This window comes from Salmo salar, chromosome 04, assembly GCF_965601325.2.
Source record: "Salmo salar chromosome 04, fSalSal1, whole genome shotgun sequence".
Classification (NCBI taxonomy): Eukaryota; Metazoa; Chordata; class Actinopteri; order Salmoniformes; family Salmonidae; genus Salmo; species Salmo salar.
The window spans coordinates 35,490,446-35,510,210 of record NC_138294.1 but is presented as its reverse complement, the minus strand read 5'-3'; the positions used below and the strand labels follow the sequence as shown (position 1 = coordinate 35,510,210).

Below are 19,765 nucleotides of genomic sequence, written 5' to 3'. Positions count from 1 at the left end.
AGGCTAATTGACAATTTGAGTCAATTGGAGCTGTACCTGTGGATGTATTTGAAGGCCTACCTTCAAAGTGAGTGCCTCTTTGCTTGACATCATGGGAAAATCAAAAGAAATCAGCCAAGACCTCAGAAAATGTAACGGCCGTTGTTGAAGAGAGAAGGGGACCAAGGCGCAGCGGGTTGCGTGCTCATCATTATTTTATTTATATTAAAGTGAACACGAAAACAATAAACAAAGAACGACAGACCGACAGTTTCACAGGCTAATAATAACAGCAGTGCAAAATACAACTACCCACAAAGAGACAGGTGAAAACAAGCTCCCTAAGTATGACTCCCAATCAGGAACAATGATGTACAGCTGTTCCTGATTGAGAGCCACACCAGGCCAACAAAGAAATACAAAACCTAGAAAACCTAGATACCCAAAACAAGAACATACACCACCCCGGGAACACATAAATACAATACCCGTCTACATACACATAACCCCCCGAACCATATAAAACAAATACCCTCTGCCACATCCTGACCAAACTACCATAACCAATAACCCCTATACTGGTCAGGACGTGACAGAAAATACATTTGTAGACCTCCACAAGTCTGGTTCATCCTTGGGAGAAATTTCCAAACCCCTGAAGGTACCACGTGCATCTGTACAAACAGTACGCAAGTATAAACACCATGGGACCACGCAACTGTCATACCGCTCAGGAAGGAGCCGCGTTCTGTCTCCTAGAGATTAACGTACTTTGGTGCGAAAAGTGCAAATCAATCCCAGAACAACAGCAAAGGACCTTGTGAAGATGCTGGAGGAAACAGGTACAAAAGTATCTATATCAACAGTAAAACGAGTCCTATATCGACATAACCTGAAAGGCCGCTCAGCAAAGAAGAATCCACTGCTCCAAAACTGCCATAAAAAAAGCCAGATTACGGTTTGCAACTGCACATGGGGACAAAGATCGTACTTTTTTGAGGAATGTCCTCTGGTCTGATGGAACAGAAATAGAACTGTTTGGCCATAATGACCATTGTTATGTTTGGAGGAAAAAGGGGGAGGCTTGCAAGCCAAAGAACACCATCCCAACTTTGAAGCATGGGGGTGGCAGCATCATGTTGTGGGGTGCTTTGTTGCATGAGGGACTGGTGCACTTCACAAAATAGATGGCATCACGAGAGAGGAAAATTATGTGGATATATTGAGGCAACATCTCAAGACATCAGTCAGGAAGTTAAAGCTTGGTCACAAATAGGTCTTCGAAATGGACAATGACCCCAAGCATATTGCCAAAGTTGTGGCAAAATGGCTTAAGGACAACAAAGTCAAGGTATTGGAGTGGCCATCACAAAGCCCTGACCTCAATCCCGTAGAAAATTTGTGGGCAGAACTGAAAAAAAGTGTGTGAGCAAGGAGGCCTAAAAACGTGACTCAGTTACACCAGCTCTGTCAGGAGGAATGGGCCAAAATTCACCCAATTTATTGTGGGAAGCTTGTGGAAGGCTACCCAAAACGTTTGACCCAAGTTAAACAATTTAAAGGCAATGCTACCAAATACTAATTGAGTGTATGTAAACCTCTGACCCACTGGGAATGTGATGAAAGAAATAAAAGCTGAAATAAATCATTCTCTCTACTATTATTCTGACATTTCACATTCTTAAAATAAAGTGGTGTTTCTAACTGACTTAAGACAGGGAATTTTTACTAGGATTAAATGTCAGGAATTGTGAAAAACTGAGTTGAAATGTAGTTGGCTAAGTTGTATGTAAACTTCCAACTTCAACTGTAGGTGTCCATAGCCTCATGCTGGGATGGACAAGGGGTAGATCTGACCCTTAGGGAGCGATGCCCCAGGATGGAGGTCGATCGCGCTGTCCTCCGGGCAATGAGGGGGGCAGAATGGACGCCTTTTTCTTGCTGAAGACACTCTGAAACTGGGCATATACAGGTGGGATGTGGGTTGGAATGGCAGACTCTGATCCTTCTATGGAGGTGGCTCGACAGGGTAGATTGTAGCAGTTCTTAAAACAGGTGGGAGACCATGACAGCAGTTCCCCTTGCCGCCAGGAGATAGCAGGGTCGTGAAAGCTTAGCCAGGGGTGACTGAGGATGAGGGGATCTTTAGGTGAAGACAACACCATTAACTGAATGACCTCAGAATGAAGGAGGCCAATCTGAAGGGTGACACTTTCGATCATGCGAGTCACAAGACCAGTTCCGAGAGGTTATCCATCCAACGCATTATTCCTAAAGGGAGGATTAACAGGAATTAGTTTGACTCTGTTGTGCCAATTGTTCATCAATTAAATTACCTGTGGCCCCCGAGTCCACTTACCAAACTGCCTTTTGGTAATATTCAAAAACATAGAGGTGCTTACCCGGGCAGAAGTGGAGGTGTTGTGGTCACCCCTTCATGGTTGGTAAATCGGACAGCTATTGAGTAGGTGGTTACTCTCTCCACAATACAAGCACAGGTTTTCACGCAACCTCCGATGTCTCTCAGCAGGCGTGAGAGGGGCATGGCCGAGTTACATAGGTTTGGGGATAGTAGACCGTGGTGGACGAGAGAAGGGCGTGGAAGACTCGCAGGCCATGGGCGACTGTAGGTTGCCAATGGATATGGACTAGTGGTCGACCGATTATGATTTTTAAACGCCGATACCGATTATTGGAGGCCCCAAAAAAAGCCGCTGCCGATTAATCGGCCGATTATTGTTATGATTTTTTTATATGTATATATACACACACACACACACACACACACACACACACACACACACACACACACACACACACACACACACACACACAGCTCTGAAGTGACAACGATACTGAAGAGTCTGCTTAGGAGACAAATACCTTCAACTGTTTGAATAATAAAAATAGAGTTTAAGTTACCTGTGATGAATGCTGAAAACAAAAACTACAAAAAGTTATTTCTATATGCAGGAAATCCTATTTTAATAATGGGCATGGTAAGAATTGACTACCAAAGTGCGAGTCATAATTCCCATGACACCTTCTAGCAAAATCTGAAAAGCGGTTCCTTCATTTATTCCATAGGATATTTTGCGATTAACTTAAAATAAGGTCTGTGTTTGGTTTAGGCTTACACCACCTTGCCAATTTTATAACTGTGTAGATATCCATAGGATATAACTCTGATCAATATAAGCGAAGATACATTTTTTTGTAGAGTGGATTTATGAATATATGTTGACAAACGTTACCTAGTGAGATTTACACGGGTATCAAAACGCAGAGGCGGCACAAAACACAGACCTTATTTGAAGTAGATCAAGACATTCTCTATGGAAGACATGAACGGTAAAATAACGAAGGAACCCCATTCATGTTCAGCCACAAGTTATTACAGGAATTATAACGCGTCGACTATTTCTCTCTAAACCATATACCTTTGACTATTATGAGCCTGCTGCTGCCTACCACCGCTCAGTCAGACTGCTTTATCAAATATCAAATCATAGACTTAACTATAATATAATAAACCTTAGGTCATTAATATGGTCAAATCCGGAAAATATCATCTCGAAAACATTATTCTTTCAGTGACATACGGAACCGTTCCGTATTTTATCTAAACGGGTGGCATCCATAAATCTAAATATTCCTGTTACATCGCACAACCTACAATGTTATTTCAAAGTTCCGTAAAATTCTGGCAAATTAGTTCGCAACGAGCCAGATTCTGTATACCCTGATTCTGCGTGCAACGAACGCAAGAGAACTGACACAATTTCACCTGGTTAATATTGCCTGCTAACCTGGATTTCTTTAAGCTAAATATGCAGGTTTAAAAATATATACTTCTGTGTATTGATTTTAAGAAAGGCATTGATGTTTATGGTTAGGTACAGTCGTGCAACGATTGTGCTTTTTTTCGCAAATGCGCTTTTGTTAAATCATCCCCGTTTGGCGAAGTCTGCTGTCTTTGTTAGGAAGAAATAGTCTTCACAGTTCGCAACAAGCCAGGCGGCCCAAACTGCTGCATATACCCTGACTCTGTTTGCAAGAGAAGTGACACATTTTCCCTAGTTAAAAGAAATTCATGTTAGCAGGCAATATTAACTAAACATGCAGGTTTAAAAATATATACTTGTGTATTGATTTTAAGAAAGACATGGATGTTTATGGTTAGGTACACGTCGGAGCAAAGACAGTCCTTTTTCGCGAATGCGCACCACATCAATTATATGCAAAGCAGGACAGTCTAGATAAACTAGTAATATCATCAACCATGTGTAGTTAACTAGTGTTTATGATTGATTGATTGTTTTTTTATAAGATAAGTTTAATGCTAGCTAGCAACTTACCGTGGCAACGTAAAGCAGGTGGTTAGTGCGTTGAGCTAGTTAACGTAAGGTTGCATCCCCAAGCTGACAAGGTAAAAATCTGTCGTTCTGTCCCTGAACAAGGCAGTTAACCCACCGTTCCTAGGCCGTCATTGAAAATAAGAATGTGTTCTTTAACTGACTTGCCTAGTTAAATAAAGGTTTAATAAATAAATAAATAAATAAATAAATAGGCAAATCGGTGGCCAAAAATACCCATTACCGATTGTTACGAAAACTTGAAATCGGCCCTAATTAATCGGCCATTCCGATTAATCGGTCGACCTCTAATATGGACATCCAGATGTATTGGTTTAGGTCTGTTAAATCTCCTCTGCAGGCCCTGTCACAGCTCACATAACAGGTCCCTGGTGTGACGACCTGAAACGGAATGGTCATGGGGGAAAAGAGAGACCAGTCATGTACTGGAGTAAATCGTTAGACTCGGTGCGAGAGGAAAGCCGCTGAGTCTGAGAACAGTGCAGGTGACAGATATGGTTTTGCATATCACTGCTTCGATTACAATGGCCCAAAAAAGTAGATGTGTCTCGATTCAGTGCACATTCATCTTAAAATAGTAGACATTAATGAGTGTGATGCAAATAGTGAATATCCAACGGAGATTGGTAATAGTATATACTTTACAGTAAATGTTGGGGTGGATTAAAACAAACGATTAAAGAATGGAGGGGGGACAGTGGCATCCCTGTGAACAGAAGTTTTCATGTTTTGTTTGTCTGTAATTAAAACCTTTTTGTGGTTGATTGAGATTCACCATAGTGAAAACGAATGAAATGTTAATTTTCTCTTTTAGGAGAGGATGGGGTATCCCTATCTCTCCATTTGAAATGTTTCCAGAGTCCCTTGCCTTGGGAGAGCAGTTAGTGAAATTCTTCAGTTCTATAAAGTGTAAAGGTACCCGGATCCGTCCATAAAAGTCACACCCGATTAATTTCTTAGGGATAGGCATCCCTAAGAAATTAGCGGGACAACTTCCGGTGAAACTGGAGGGCGCCCAATTCAAATAAATAATCATAAATATTATGGACATTTAGGTACATATAAGTATCTTATATCAGCTGAAAGATTAAATTATTGTTAATCTAACTGCACTGTTTGATTTACAGTAGCTATTACAGCGAAAACATGCCATGCCCCACATTAAAATATTTTTACACCGACACAGGTTTCATACATTCACAAATAACGATTAGATATTCACTTACTTTTTGAAAATCTTCCTCTGATTTGTCATCCAAAGGGTCCCAGCTGTAACATGTAGTGTTGTTTTGTTAGATAAAATCCTTCTTTATATCCCAAAAAGTCAGTTTAGTTGGTGCCATCGATTTGAGTAAATCACTCGTTCAACATGCAGAGAAAGGAATCTAAAAATGTATCCCTAAACTTTGTTTCAACAAGTCAAAATATGTTTCTATTTACTCCTCAGATACCCTAAAATGTAATCAAACTATAATATTTCTTATGGAAAGAAGTATGTTCAATAGGAAACCAATTTTAGCAGGTCTTCATGGCGCGCAAACACGAATTTCCAAGACTGTGTCCCTGTACTAAAACTGATATTTCTTATTCGTTTTTGAAGTTACAAGCCTGAAACCTTGAACATAGACTGCTGACACCCTGTGGAAGCCATAGGAATTGCATCCAGTGAGATAGTTTTCAATATGACCTTTTACTTGGCTTTCTAAGAGGATTGTCTCTCAAAAAAGAATCTGGTTTGTTTTTCTTTGGATCTATTGTGTTATATTCCCCTACATTCGTTTAACATTTCTAGAAACTGTGTTTTCTTTCCAATGGTACCAATTATATGCATATCCTGGCTTCAGGGCCTGAGCTACAGGCAGTTAACTTTGGGCACGTCATTCAGGCGGAAATGGAGAAAAAAGGGGCCTAGCCATATTAACCTGTTTAGGATAGGGGGCAGTATTTTCACGGCTGGATAAAAAACGTACCCGATTTAATCTGGTTATTACTCCTGCCCAGAAACTAGAATATGCATATAATTTTCAAAGCAAGCATATATGTCACAAAAACCAAAACCACAGCTAAATGCAGCACTAACCTTTGATGATCTTCATCAGATGACACTCCTAGGACATTATGTTATACAATACATGCATGTTTTGTTCAATCAAGTTCATATTTATATCAAAAAACAGCTTTTTACATTAGCATGTGATGTTCAGGACTAGCATACCCACCGCATACTTCCGGTGAATTTACTAAATTACTCACGATAAACATTTACAAAAAACATAACAATTATTTTAAGAATTATAGATACAGAACTCCTTTATGCAATCGCTATGTCCGATTTTAAAATAGCTTTTTGGCAAAAGCACAATTTGCAATATTCTGAGTACATAGCTCGGCCATCACGGCTAGCTATTTTACATTTACATTTAAGTCATTTAGCAGACGCTCTTATCCAGAGCGACTTACAAATTGGTGCATTCACCTTATGATATCCAGTGGAACAACCACTTTACAATAGTGCATCTAAATCTTTTAAGGGGGGGGGGGGGGATTAGAAGGATTACTTTATCCTATCCTAGGTATTCCTTAAAGAGGTGGGGTTTCAGGTGTCTCCGGAAGGTGGTGATTGACTCCGCTGTCCTGGCGTCGTGAGGGAGCTTGTTCCACCATTGGGGTGCCAGAGCAGCGAACAGTTTTGACTGGGCTGAGCGGGAACTGTGCTTCCTCAGAGGTAGGGGGGCCAGCAGGCCAGAGGTGGATGAACGCAGTGCCCTTGTTTGGGTGTAGGGCCTGATCAGAGCCTGAAGGTATGGAGGTGCCGTTCCCTTCACAGCTTCGTATTTTGACATCCGCCAACTTCGGGGTCACCTAAACTCAGAATTATTATAAGAAAAATTGGATTACCTTTGCTGTTCTTCATCAGAATGCACTCCCAGGACTTCTACTTCAACAACAAATGTTGTTTTGGTTCCAAATAATCCATAGTTATATCCAAATACCTCCGTTTTGTTCGTGCGTTCAGGTCACTAACCGAAAGGTAACGCGCGAGTGCATTTCGTGACAAAAAAATTCAAAATATTCCATTACCGTACTTAGAAGCATGTCAAACGCTGTTTAAAATAAATTTTTTATGCTATTTTTTTCGTAAAATAGCGATAACATTCCAACCGGGTAACGTTGTATTCATTCAAAGACTGAAAGAAAAACATGGCGAGTTCTCGTGACCGCGCATCTCAGTCTCACTGTCCCCAGGCTGACCACTTACAAACTCTTCTGCTGTACTTTGCCCAGAGACAGCAGACACCCCATTCCACTTTCTGGCAGCTTCTGAGAGCCAATGGAAGCCTTAGAAAGTGTCACGTTACAGCACAGATGCTGTATTTTCGATAGAGATGCAACAGAAGGACAACAAATTGTCAGACAGGGCACTTCCTGCATGGAATCTTCTCAGGTTTTGGCCTGCCATATGAGTTCTGTTATACTCACAGACACCATTCAAACAGTTTTAGAAACTGTAGAGTGTTCTCTATCCAAATCTACTAATTATATGCATATTCTAGTTTCTGGGCAGGAGTAGTAACCAGATTAAATCGGGTACGTTTTTTATCCGGACGTGAAAATACTGCCCCCTATCCCAACGAAGTTAAGTACTTTAGTCTAGTAAGCTCGACCGAGGACCACCGCGAGTGTAACTTTGAAGGAATCAATCTAATGAAGACGAGAGGGGAAGAACATTTCCCTCCCACCACCGTGTGGTACTCTGATGGATCCAGTCTAATGAACACTTCCAGAACAAAGAAAGCCTACTACCATACCTACTAAGTACATTGTGACCTCTGGTGGACAACCAGAGACTTCTGTCGAACTATTCTCCACAGACTGATCGAATGATTTCAACTGAGCGAGACGACAAAAGACATACAAGCGTAAATATGTACATTGCATTTCTGAATCCAAATGAGCGGTTTATAGGGTGCTAAATATCCATATTTAAGATGAGTGAATTATTCAACTGTATGTACAATAGTGGAATTCCTTTGTCTCTCCATCTCCCGCTCTTTCTCCCCCCCTTTCATTGTGTAACAAGCCATCATATTGGGTTAGTGTACTAGGGACTTTTCATGTACAGTCGTAGCCAAAAGTTTTGAGAATGACACAAATATTAACTTTCACAAAGTTTACTGCTTCAGTGTCTTTAGATATTTTTGTCAGATGTTACTATGGAATACTGAAGTATAATTACATCCTGACTGATGGCAGCCCATTCTTGCATAATCAATGCTTGGAGGTTGTCAGAATTTGTGGGGTTTTGTTTGTCCACCCGCCTCTTGAGGATTGACCACAAGTTCTCAATGGGATTAAGGTCTGGGGAGTTTCCTGGCCATGGACCCAAAATATCGATGTTTTGTCCCCCGAGCCACTTAGTTATCACTTTTGCCTTATGGCAAGGTGCTCCATCATGCTGGAAAAGGCATTGTTTGTCACCAAACTGTTCCTGGATGGTTGGGAGAAGTTGCTCTCGGAGGATGTGTTGGTAACATTCTTTATTCATGTCTGTATTCTTAGGCAAAATTGTGAGTCAGCCCACTCCCTTGGCTGAGAAGCAACCCCACACATGAATGGTCTCAGGATGCTTTACTGTTGGCATGACACAGAACTGATGGTAGCGCTCACTTTCTCCGGACAAGCTTTTTTCCAGATGCCCCAAACAATCGGAAAGGGGATTCATCAGAGAAAATGACTTTACCCCAGGCCTCAGCAGTCCAATCCCTGTACCTTTTGCAGAATATCAGTCTGTCCCTGATGTTTTTCCTGGAGAGAAGTGGCTTCTTTTCTGCCCTTCTTGACAACAGGCCATCCTCCAAAGGTCTTTGCCTCACTGTGCGTGCAGATGCACTCACACCTGCCTGCTGCCATTCCTGAGCAAGCTCTGTACTGGTGCTGCCCCGATCCCGCAGCTGAATCAACTTTACGAGATGGTCCTGGCACTTGCTGGACTTTCTTGGGCGCCTGAAGCCTTCTTCACAACAGTTGAACCGCTCTCCTTGATAATTTAATCATCGTAATAATTAACCTGTTAGGGCTATGGGGCAGTATTTACACGGCCGGATAAAAAACGTACCCGATTTAATCTGGTTATTACTACTGCCCAGAAACTAGAATATGCATATAAATATTGGCTTTGGACAGAAAACACCCTAAAGTTTCTAAAACTGTTTGAATGGTGTCTGTGAGTATAACAGAACTCATATGGCAGGCAAAAACCTGAGAAGATTCTGTACAGGAAGTGCCCTCTCTGACCATTCCTTGAGCTTCTTGACTCTTTTTATTGAAAACTTAGGATCTTTGCTGTAACGTGACACTTCCTACGGCTCCCATAGGCTCTCAGAACCCGGGAAAAAGCTGAATGATGTCGAGGCAGCCCCTGGCTGAAAAACATTAGCGCGTTTGGATAGTGGTCGGTCAGAGTACGATGAGACTGAGGCGCGTGCACGAGGCGACCCCATGTTTTTATTTTCTCTCTCTTTGTACTAAAACACAGAGTCCCGGTCGGAATATTATCGCTTTTTTACGAGAAAAATTGCATAAAAATTGATTTTAAACAGCAGTTGACATGCTTCAAAGTACGGTAATGGAATATTTAGAATTTTTTTGTCACGAAACGCGTCGTGCGCGTCACCCTTCTTTACACTTCGGATAGTGTCTTGAACACACGAACAAAACAGAGGATATTTGAACATAACTATGGATTATTTTGAACCAAACCAACATTTGTTATTGAAGTAGAAGTCCTGGGAGTGCATTCTGACGAAGAACAGCAAAGGTAATAACATTTTTCTTATAGTAAATCTGACTTTGGTGAGGGCTAAACTTGGTGGGTGTCTAAATAGCTTGCCCTGTGATGCTGGGCTATCTACTTAGAATATTGCAAAATGTGCTTTCACCGAAAAGCTATTTTAAAATCGGACATAGCGAGTGCATAGAGGAGTTCTGTATCTATAATTCATAAAATAATTGTTATGTTTTTTGTGAACGTTTATCGTGAGTAATTTAGTAAATTCACCGGAAGTTTGCGGGGGGTATGCTAGTTCTGAACGTCACATGCTAATGTAAAAAGCTGGTTTTTGATATAAATATGAACTTGATTGAACAAAACATGCATGTATTGTATAACATAATGTCCTAAGATTGTCATCTGATGAAGATCATCAAAGGTTAGTGCTGCATTTAGCTGTGGTTTGGGTTTATGTGACATTAGCTTGAAAAATGGGTGTCTGATTATTTCTGGCTGGGTACTCTGCTGACATAATCTAATGTTTTGCTTTCGTTGTAAAGCCTTTTTGAAATCGGACAGTGTGGTTAGATTAACGAGAGTCTTGTCTTTAAAATGGTGTAAAATAGTCATATGTTTGAGAAATTGAAGCAATAGCATTTCTAAGGTATTTGAATAACGCGCCACGGGATTCCACTGGCTGTTACGTAGGTGGGACGAAATCGTCCCACTGGCCCTAGAGAAGTTAAATGTAGAAATAACAGTCAAACACATTAATGATAGCAACGTCACGACAGAGTTCCTCATATAAAATGTCTCAGTCAAGTTGTTAATGTATTGTCTTCAATTTGCAGATCTTCATGTTACCTCTGAATACAAACAACAGGCAGTATATTAGGTATTATATTTCTGGTGCAAGAAATAGCCCTGATATCAAATCTGTGTCCTTTTATTCTGGTACCTAATGGATTATTTTTGATTATTATCCAAAAATTATTTTTCCTCTACGTAGGATGGCCGATCTAACCGGTCTGGTCTTGGCGATGTGGCTGGGCTTGGCACCGGTGGCGTTGGCAGCGGATGGATAGGTCACGCCCTTCTCTCCTGCTGACACGGTGCGGTAGAGGATGTGGCCTTTTTTACCCAACGACTTGTACTCGAAGCTGGGCGGATCACTGAAGCTGGGCTGGGCAGGGCCGGAGCTCTCTGATGGTGTAGCTGGTGCGACACACGGTGCTGTCATCTATAGTCTGAGATCTCATTACCATCTGGGCTGGCTTGAAGCTGGTGGCCTGGGGGGCATTCTTGGCAGTGTACTGGGAGCGGAAGGTGGTTCGATGAATTTAAGCCTACATACAGCATGGATGCCACACCATACCCCTTCTGCAAGACAGCACACAAACCACTTCTAACACTAATGTAACACTTCAAGGGATTGGGGCAGTGGGACTCATTACATACTCCTTGTGCCAATTGAGTGTAGTGCCTTCCATGGAAGTGGTTTTGGCATGATTCCATATGGCAAGGGACTACAAAATGAACACTATAGCTTTTACTGTGTAGACCGAATAAATTACCTGAAACGAACCTGAAGGTGGTGGTATTGGACATGTGACCATCCAAAGGCTTGAACTCATTGTTACGTTTTTTGGACGCCTGAGGAGCCACAGTTCCTTTAGAGTGGAACTTGTCACTGTAATCTGTGCGCACACACGCTGAGTCGGAGCGGGAGGTGGGGATAACAGCAGGTGGGGGGGTGGACATTAATGCCGACTGCAAGAAAAAAAGAAAAAAATGTAATCTTTGCAATTTGACAAGAACATGAATAAGTATGAAAATAAAGAAAGACCCACACATGCTCCCAACAATTTAATGAGTAAACCTAATAACCAAAGAATATGAACAATAACATGAACTACAAAATTCTAATTGAACTGCGATTGCATAAACCATTATCTGATGTAGCCGTGATTAGGCTGTGTTAGGAAGTGATGTCACTCCTAGGAAATGATGCAAAGATGCAATTAGAAAATGTATCTTTATGGATGTAAATGTAAATTTACCGGCATTACAATAGTAAACAAATGATTTGTTCCACGATACAGAATTGTAATTTGCCAAAGTTAACTCATCTGAGGCGTCCTCAACAAAATTAGAGGTGGTAGGTCAGGTGGGCATTTATATCACCAAGAAAGTTCTATGTATGAGATCATTTAAGTGGCAAGCAAAAAACAAACACACAGTTATCCTTCAAAGTGTAATTGACATCGCTGGTGTGCATGCGCGCGCATCTCAAACGTCTTCATTTCCTCGTCTACACTGATTCATAGTCACTAATTAGGGGGTGAAACAACAGGTGAAAGCAATAGCCTAATGAATATACATCAGGAATTGGGTTTCAGCTGTCGCATTTCATTCAGAGGACCGATAAGGCAAAGGAGAGGACACCACGTCATACTATAGAGATCCACCCTGTGTGCGGTTTCTTTGCTAATAGCCTTAACATATTTTTTTTGCTGACCAATTCTATCGTCATTACGCCATGGTGCAAGGGACATCGCAAGAAAGAATGTGGTTTTACGAAGAACAGGCAGGTAAAAGTTTGGCAGGTGAATAGACAAAGCAAAATATGTAATTTCTCAGGTAGCATATGCGATGCATTTATACCTTGAACCATGTTTTTTCTCATGCAAATTTGAAATGAAATGTAGTTGTAAAATGTATATCAATTTAAATGACCTAATCTAATAGGGCCAAATATGATGCCTGGGAATCTTAACTCGAGTCAGGTTGGTTAAATTTACATTCTTGTCCCCAGCCACTAGGCCTAGACAGCACATGTTCCCTATGCTTTGTATTCCTACTACTCAACCATGTTCTAGCTATATTAACTGCTTGCTTAATGTTAGTAACAGCACTGACGATCTAAAGTAGCCATACCCAGTGAAAGTGTTATGCATTGGTCATAGGTATTTTTATTAGTTATGACTTGTGGTTACAGTTTGGTTTGTTCCTTGACAGAATGTGGTCTTTCGTTTGGCTAACCTCCCCATGGTTAGTTCAGCGTGTGCACTCGTGTCTGTCTTGTATTGTGACACCAAGCGCAACCACCCCTACATCAGATCGTTGTGTAAGGTGGTGGAGATTAGTGTGACGACCTTAACCTCCGTAGCCTGTAACAGTGCCACCCCCATCATCATTAAGCTGGAGCCCCAAAGTAAGTACTTTGATGCTGTCACCTTTCCAGTGTTTCCACGTATGGAATCACATTGGGCCAAACCAGGGCTTGAATTGTGACAATTCTGTTTTACTCCATGCTGTGCTCCCAGTTTCCATTGTGAATGATCTTGCATGCAAAGGCCTGGATAAGCTTGAGAGTACGTTGCCAGTGCTTCAACAGCCTTCACAGCAGGTGAACTCAATCCTCATATGTCCCAATCCTCTATTGGCTGTCCTTTGTGACAAATATACTTTTACATTATTGTAAGAAGTATTTCTGTTCAATTCTCATTTATTGTTATCACCCAGATTGTTTCAGATGTGACGAATATAATGATGGAGGCCAAAGATGCTGTAGCCATTGCTGTCCACGGAGCAAAGAACTGCATGTATTACACCCTGACTGGAATGGTTGCGATGACAAAAGGAGCAAGTGGTGGGAGAGCCAACACTGTGTCCCTGGAACATGCTGTCCAGCTGGTTAGTGTGGGACTGGAATATGCACTGAGCCTGTCAGAAACCCTGGTGGACCAAGCCCTTCCTCCGACCGATGAAGAGATGGGTGAGTGGCGCTAATGCTGGGGTGTATTCATTAGTGGCACACCATAGCGAAATGTAGCAAAATATTTCGTAACGGAAGTGAGGTGCTATTTACACCACCATATCAAAGTGTAGTCAACAATGTTTTGCACATTAACTATGGTTTTACAAGGCCTCTGGAAACTTATACTGACAGAAATGAAGGGCAACTGAAAGCTGATGTGTTCTCTTGTAATCTCTCATCACACCGAGTCTTCTGTCTTTAGAAGACGAGGTCAAGACTGTGAAGGGCTTTGACATTGCCGCCAGGCCCAGCTCTCCTGTCCGACTTGTTTCCCTTACCGTCAAGCTGTGTAGACGAGCATACCACCAGGCAGAGGAGAAGATGCGTTCTGTCAAAGTTTGCGGTCAGAAATCCCTCAACTTGCTTCAGCACACCATGCACTTGGTAAGCCTGGTAGATGCTTAAACCAGTTTCTCTAGAAGTCCATTTGGGAGAGGGACCCACTGATAGGATTTGGTAGTCTAATAGTTTCAGGTCAGTTTGGGGTCATGGTTTGCTGATGTCAATGTTGTGAACAGCGTGTCCCATGGTGGCTGTGGGGTTATGGTATGAGCAGGCATAAGCTACAGAAAACGAACACAATTTCATTTTGATGGCAATTTGAATGCAGATACCGTGACGAGATCCTGAGGCCCATTGTCGTGCCATTCATCCACCGCCATCACCTCATGATACTGCACGGCCCCATGTCGAAAGGGTCTGTACACTTCCTGGAAGCTAAATGTCCCAGTTCTTCCATGGCCTGCATAATCACAGACATGTCACCCATTGAGCATGTTTGGGATGCTCTGGATCAACGTGTATGGCAGCGTGCTCCAGTTCCCGCCAATATCCAGCAACTTCGCACAGCCATTGAAGTGGGACAACATTCCACAGGCCACAAACCACTTTATCAACTCTGTGAAGGAGATGTTGCGCTGCATAAGGCTGGTGGTCACCAGATACTGACTGGTTTTCTGATCTACCCCCTACATGTTTGGTATCTGTGCCCAACGGATGCATATCTATATTTGGTCATGGATTGGGGAATAATGAATTTATCAATTGACTGACTACTTTTCTATGAATCAACTCCATAATTTTTGAAATTGTTGTATGATGCATTTATATTAAGTATAATCCATGTTTCTTGTAAATTCTTGAAATAGAAACGCTACTTTGAGTCCAGAATGTCCTTTATGCTTCTGATGCAATTAATGTGTGCAGGACAATCTTGGCGCCTTGGTGGAATGGACTAGTAACCTTCAAGAGAAGGAAGACGAGGAGATCGAGGTATTATCAAATCTATTTACTAATGTACTGTTGGTGGAAATGGGTCTTAAAAGCTGTGATTATTACTGTTACAAGCTTGCTCTAGGGGTTCTCAAATTCTTTCCCTAGGAATTGGATCATATTCAAGTGGCTAATTGAGAAATCCTTACTGAAAACATTTCAGTACCAGAATTAACATGTAAAATAAAACAGAATTGTGCTCAACCATGCTGTTTCCCAGACTAAGCATTGGTTGTGTTTGCATGGTTCAGCAGAGTATCATATAAAGCAGTACAATAACCTCTGTTTCTCCAGCGGGTGGTTATCCACAGCCTGGATGTCTCTCCCAGTGCGAGTCACCAGCTGCAGAGAAACTGTCTGAGCCTGGTCTGCAGCCTACAAAGTCTCCCCCGCCACCTCCAGCAGCAGGCTGTGTGTGTGCTGCTTTCTGCCTCACAGATCTTAAACAACTTTAGTTCCACTGACCCCCACCTGGGCATCCGACCTCAGGGCAAAGTGAGCGGTTCTCTGGATGCCATCCTGGACTACCTGGTCCACAACATGCCCCTCAAATGGCTGGTGGGGCCCTGGTGCCCTCAGACGCCCCCCATTACTCCAAGGGCCCAGACCAATGGTCAGAGGAAGAGGCCTGCCAAGAAAACGGGTGTTTTTGACCTTGGGTATACTGTCACACCCTATGAACAATATTGATGTGGTTTGTGTTGGGAGTCAGTCATCTCAGATATACGTAGGCTTCTGAAATGCAGTGATCGGTTTTTATTAATATTGGTCTAACAAACAGCATGTCAATGCATTTGACTTGTGGGCATATCATGTTTAATGGACTTGGGTCAATAGACTTGGTCTGGGGTTTCTGTCACTGCGGTACTGCAAATCAATGTGTGGATGGCCCTATAATTTTGTATGCTTCATGCTGTGGAAAGAATCTGTTAAACCACAATAAATGACAGTGCAAGTTACTTCCTTTGGCCTTGTCATTCATGGTTGGGTGATGTTCCTAAATGTTATATCAATGTGACATGTAGCAATGCAACTAATTAACAAAGAAATGCCCTGGTCTAGGTTGACAGCAAAGACATGACCCAATGTGAGTGCCCCAGTGTAAGAGCACAAATTTGTTTGCCTTTTTGTCATTGCAAAACCTGTCTTGCTTGACAATGGCGAAAGATCTGGGAACAAATCTGACAGGCTAGGTTTCTTGTGCATCTTAAGGAAAAAAATAGGCCTTGATCAAGGTCATTGATCAGTAAGGAACTTTCCTCACCTGGTTGTAGAGGTCTTTATTGGATACTAATTGAAAAGTTACAACCAGCAGACTCATGCCTTTCAATTCAGTTTTACACCCCTGCCTTAATGCTGTAGTGGCCCTTCTAGTAAGGTATACTGTATAAAACCTTATACTGCTACCTGGGTAATATTGAGGCTTACTCGGTGCTCCCAGACTGTGAATAGTGTTGATGGTGGTACTGTGACTGTAAACATGAATTTGAGTTACACCAGTTAACCATATGATCATCGGCGGTAAATGTGAAACTTCTCATAAGTTTGAGGAGCTTCCTTGCCCAGATTAGTTAGTGCCAGAGCTGGTCTGAGATGGAGGCAGACTGACTGGTACAGATGGGAAGAGTGATGGCTGAGATCTCACTGAAGGTAAAACTATCAGTTCAGTCATGATGGTGGGTTCTACTAAAATGACATATGGAATTGTTTTTAAGATGGTCATACCAACGATCATTTAGCTTGTGACTTTGAATTTATGAGCCCTTAAGGGATCAAAAACAATTTTTTGAAACATTGAATTTGGCCGTGTCCACCTGTACACACCCCTATAAATTTGGCTATTTCGGCGACACCTTTTCTGACAGGTGTAAAATACAAATTGGCAGTAGGATGGCCTTTACTGACAAGTTTAGTGACTTTCAATGTGCCACCTTTCCAACAAGTCAAATTTCTGCCCTGCTACAGCTACCCCGGTCAACTTAAGTGCTCTTATTGTGAAGTGGAAACGTCTAGTAGCAACAGCTCAAGCGCGATGTGGAAGGCCACAAAAGCTCACAGAACGGAACGCAGGGTGCTGAAGCGAGTAAAAATGATCTGTCATGTTGCAACACTCACTGAGTTCCAAACTGCTTCTGGAAGCAACGTCGGCACAACTTTATCGGGAACTTCATGAAATGGGTTTCCATGGCCGCATACAAGCCTAAGAACCATGCGCAATGCCAAGCGTTGGCTGGAGTGGTGTATACAGCTTTCCTCCATTGGACTCTTGAGCAGTGGAAACACATTCTCTGGACTGATGAATCACTCTTCATCTGGCAGTTTGACGGATGAATCTGGGTTTGGCGGATGCCAGGAGAATGGGGCTGTTTTTCATGGTTGGGCTAGGCCCCTTAGTTCCAGTTTAGGGAAATCTTAACGCTACAGCATACAATGACATTCTAGATAATTCTGTGATTTCAACTTTGTGGTAACAGTTTGGGGAAGGCCCTTTCCGGTTTCAGCATGACAATGCCCCTGTGCACAAAGCGAGGTCCATACAGCAATGGTTTGTCAAGATTGGTGTGGAAGAACTTGACTGGCCTGCAGAGAGCCCAGACCTCAAACCCATTGAACACCTTTGGGATGAATTGGAATGCTGACTGCGAGCCAGGCCTAATTTCCTAACATCTGTGCCCGACTAATGGTCTTGTGGCTGAATGGAAGCAAGTCCCCGTAGCAATGTTCCAACATCTAGTGGAAAGCCTTCCCAGAAGAGTGAAGGTTATTATAGCAGCAAAGGGGGGACCAACTCCATATTAACGCCCATGATTTTAGCATGAGATGTTAGATGAGCAGGTGTCTACATACTCTTGGTCATGTAGTGTATTAGCCCGTAGAAATGCAACAGATTCATACATGGAAAAACAGAAATTAATCAAGAGATGTAAGGAAATGTACACTACCGAGCAAAAATGTTAGAACACCTACTCATTCAAGGGTTTTTATTTTGACTATTTTCTACATTGTAGAATAATCGTGAAGAAATAACACACACAGAATCATGTAGTAACCAAAAAAGTGTTAAACAAATAAAAATACATTTTATATTTCAGATTCTTCAAATAGCCACCTTTTGCCTTGATCGCTTTGCACACTCTTGGTATTCTCGCAAACGGCTTCACCTGGAATGCTTTTCCAACAGAGTGCTCAGGACCTCAGACTGGGTCGACGGTTCACCTTCCAACAGGACAACGATCCTAAGCACACAGCCAAGAAAATGCAGGAGCTGCTTCAGGAAAAGTCTCAATGTCCTTGAACCCAATCGAACATCTCTGAAGAGACCTGAAAATAGCTGTGCAACGATGCTTCCCATCCAACATGACAGAGCTTGAGAGGATCTGCAGAGGATAATGGGAGAAACTCCCCAAATACAGGTGTGCCAAGCTTGTAGCGTCATACCAAAGAAGACTCGAGGCTGTAAATGCTGCCAAAGATGCTTCAACAAAGTACTGAGTAAAGGGTCTGAATTCTTATGTAAATGTAATATTTGTTTTTTGCACAAATTTCTAAATCTGTTTTGCTTTGTCATTATGGGTTATTGTATGTATATTGACGACGGAAAAAAACTAAACAATTTTAGGAGGCTGTAACGTAACAAAATGTCAAGGGGTCTGAATACTTTTCCAAATGCACCGTATAACAGCCATGTTCCCAACAACTGAACCTACAACCACTCAAGATGGAACAACTGCACTTTCATCTACAAGTGGTGAATATGTATTTTCTACATTATTGACTTGAATCAGCACTGTCACACTTCAATACAATAATCAGTCTTATCAGTATTACACTGAACTGCAATGATAGTTTCCCTTTTGTCTGTTACAGTGGTGAGTTGATATTGTGTCTGTGATGGTGGTCAGCAGGGTAATAAGTTGTTCTTGCTGTAGTATGTTGAGCACAAGACAAAGTCTGTGGTCCAAAAGTAAAGATGGCGCAGACAGACATGGCAGCTCTGCCTCTAGCTCCTAAGCAACTTTGCTGTATTTAGTTGTTTTGTCTGTGTTATTTCTTACATTAGCCCAGAAGGTTTTTTGTTATTACATACAGCTGAAAATAACTTTTGGATATCAGCATTTGGATCGCCAGCATTACGACCAGAAATACGACTTTCACGAATTGGATCCTTAATTCGTACCCCCCAGGGGCAATTTAACTTATTCCAGAGTCTGTTCTAAGACGCCCCCGGTGGAGAAGTATTCGGAGTGGATTTCTCTCTAATGTTCAGTCTCTGGACAATAAAGTAGACGAGCTCAGGGCGAGGATCTCCTTCCAAAGAGGCATCAGGGATTGTAACATACTCTGTTAAACAGAATCATGGCTCTCTCTGGATATGTCTCCGTCCATACAGCCAGCTGGGTTCTCAGTACATTGTGCATACAGGAATAAAGATCTCTCCGGGAAGAAGAAAGGCGGTGGTTTAGTCTTTCCTGCGAAGAGTCCACAAACAACACCCTTTTCAGAGCCTCTGCGTGGAAGTGCAGGACTAATATTAAGGCACATTAAGCA

The 19,765-nt window shown here is 42.1% G+C and overlaps 1 protein-coding gene across 3 annotated transcripts; it reads left to right on the top strand.

Annotated features, from left to right (window-relative positions):
- Positions 1–12,437: 12,437 nt before the first annotated feature.
- Positions 12,438–16,176, top strand: LOC106602803 (perilipin-2). Of its 3 annotated transcripts, none has more exons than XM_014195669.3 (8): positions 12,438–12,731; positions 12,874–12,911; positions 13,144–13,339; positions 13,452–13,534; positions 13,651–13,903; positions 14,151–14,329; positions 15,152–15,217; positions 15,512–16,176. In XM_014195669.3, exons 1-8 carry the CDS (start codon positions 12,665–12,667, stop codon positions 15,905–15,907), a joined length of 1,278 nt encoding a protein of 425 aa, XP_014051144.1. In that variant the 5' UTR covers positions 12,438–12,664; the 3' UTR covers positions 15,908–16,176. The 3 variants fall into 3 exon arrangements, with proteins under 3 accessions (XP_014051144.1, XP_014051143.1, XP_014051145.1); XM_014195668.2 differs by having other exon boundaries at positions 14,148–14,329; XM_014195670.3 differs by having other exon boundaries at positions 12,445–12,716; positions 14,148–14,329.
- The last annotated feature ends 3,589 nt before the right edge of the window (positions 16,177–19,765 follow it).

Bases quoted from the DNA above. Each gene is read 5' to 3' on its own strand.
- LOC106602803 (XM_014195668.2), top strand. From the start codon at position 12,665: ATGGTGCAAGGGACATCGCAAGAAAGAATGTGGTTTTACGAAGAACAG. The intron at 12,732-12,873 runs GTGAATAGACAA...CTAATCTAATAG, and splicing joins GGCAGGTAAAAGTTTGGCAG to GGCCAAATATGATGCCTGGG. The intron at 13,535-13,650 runs GTGAACTCAATC...GTTATCACCCAG, and splicing joins TTCAACAGCCTTCACAGCAG to ATTGTTTCAGATGTGACGAA.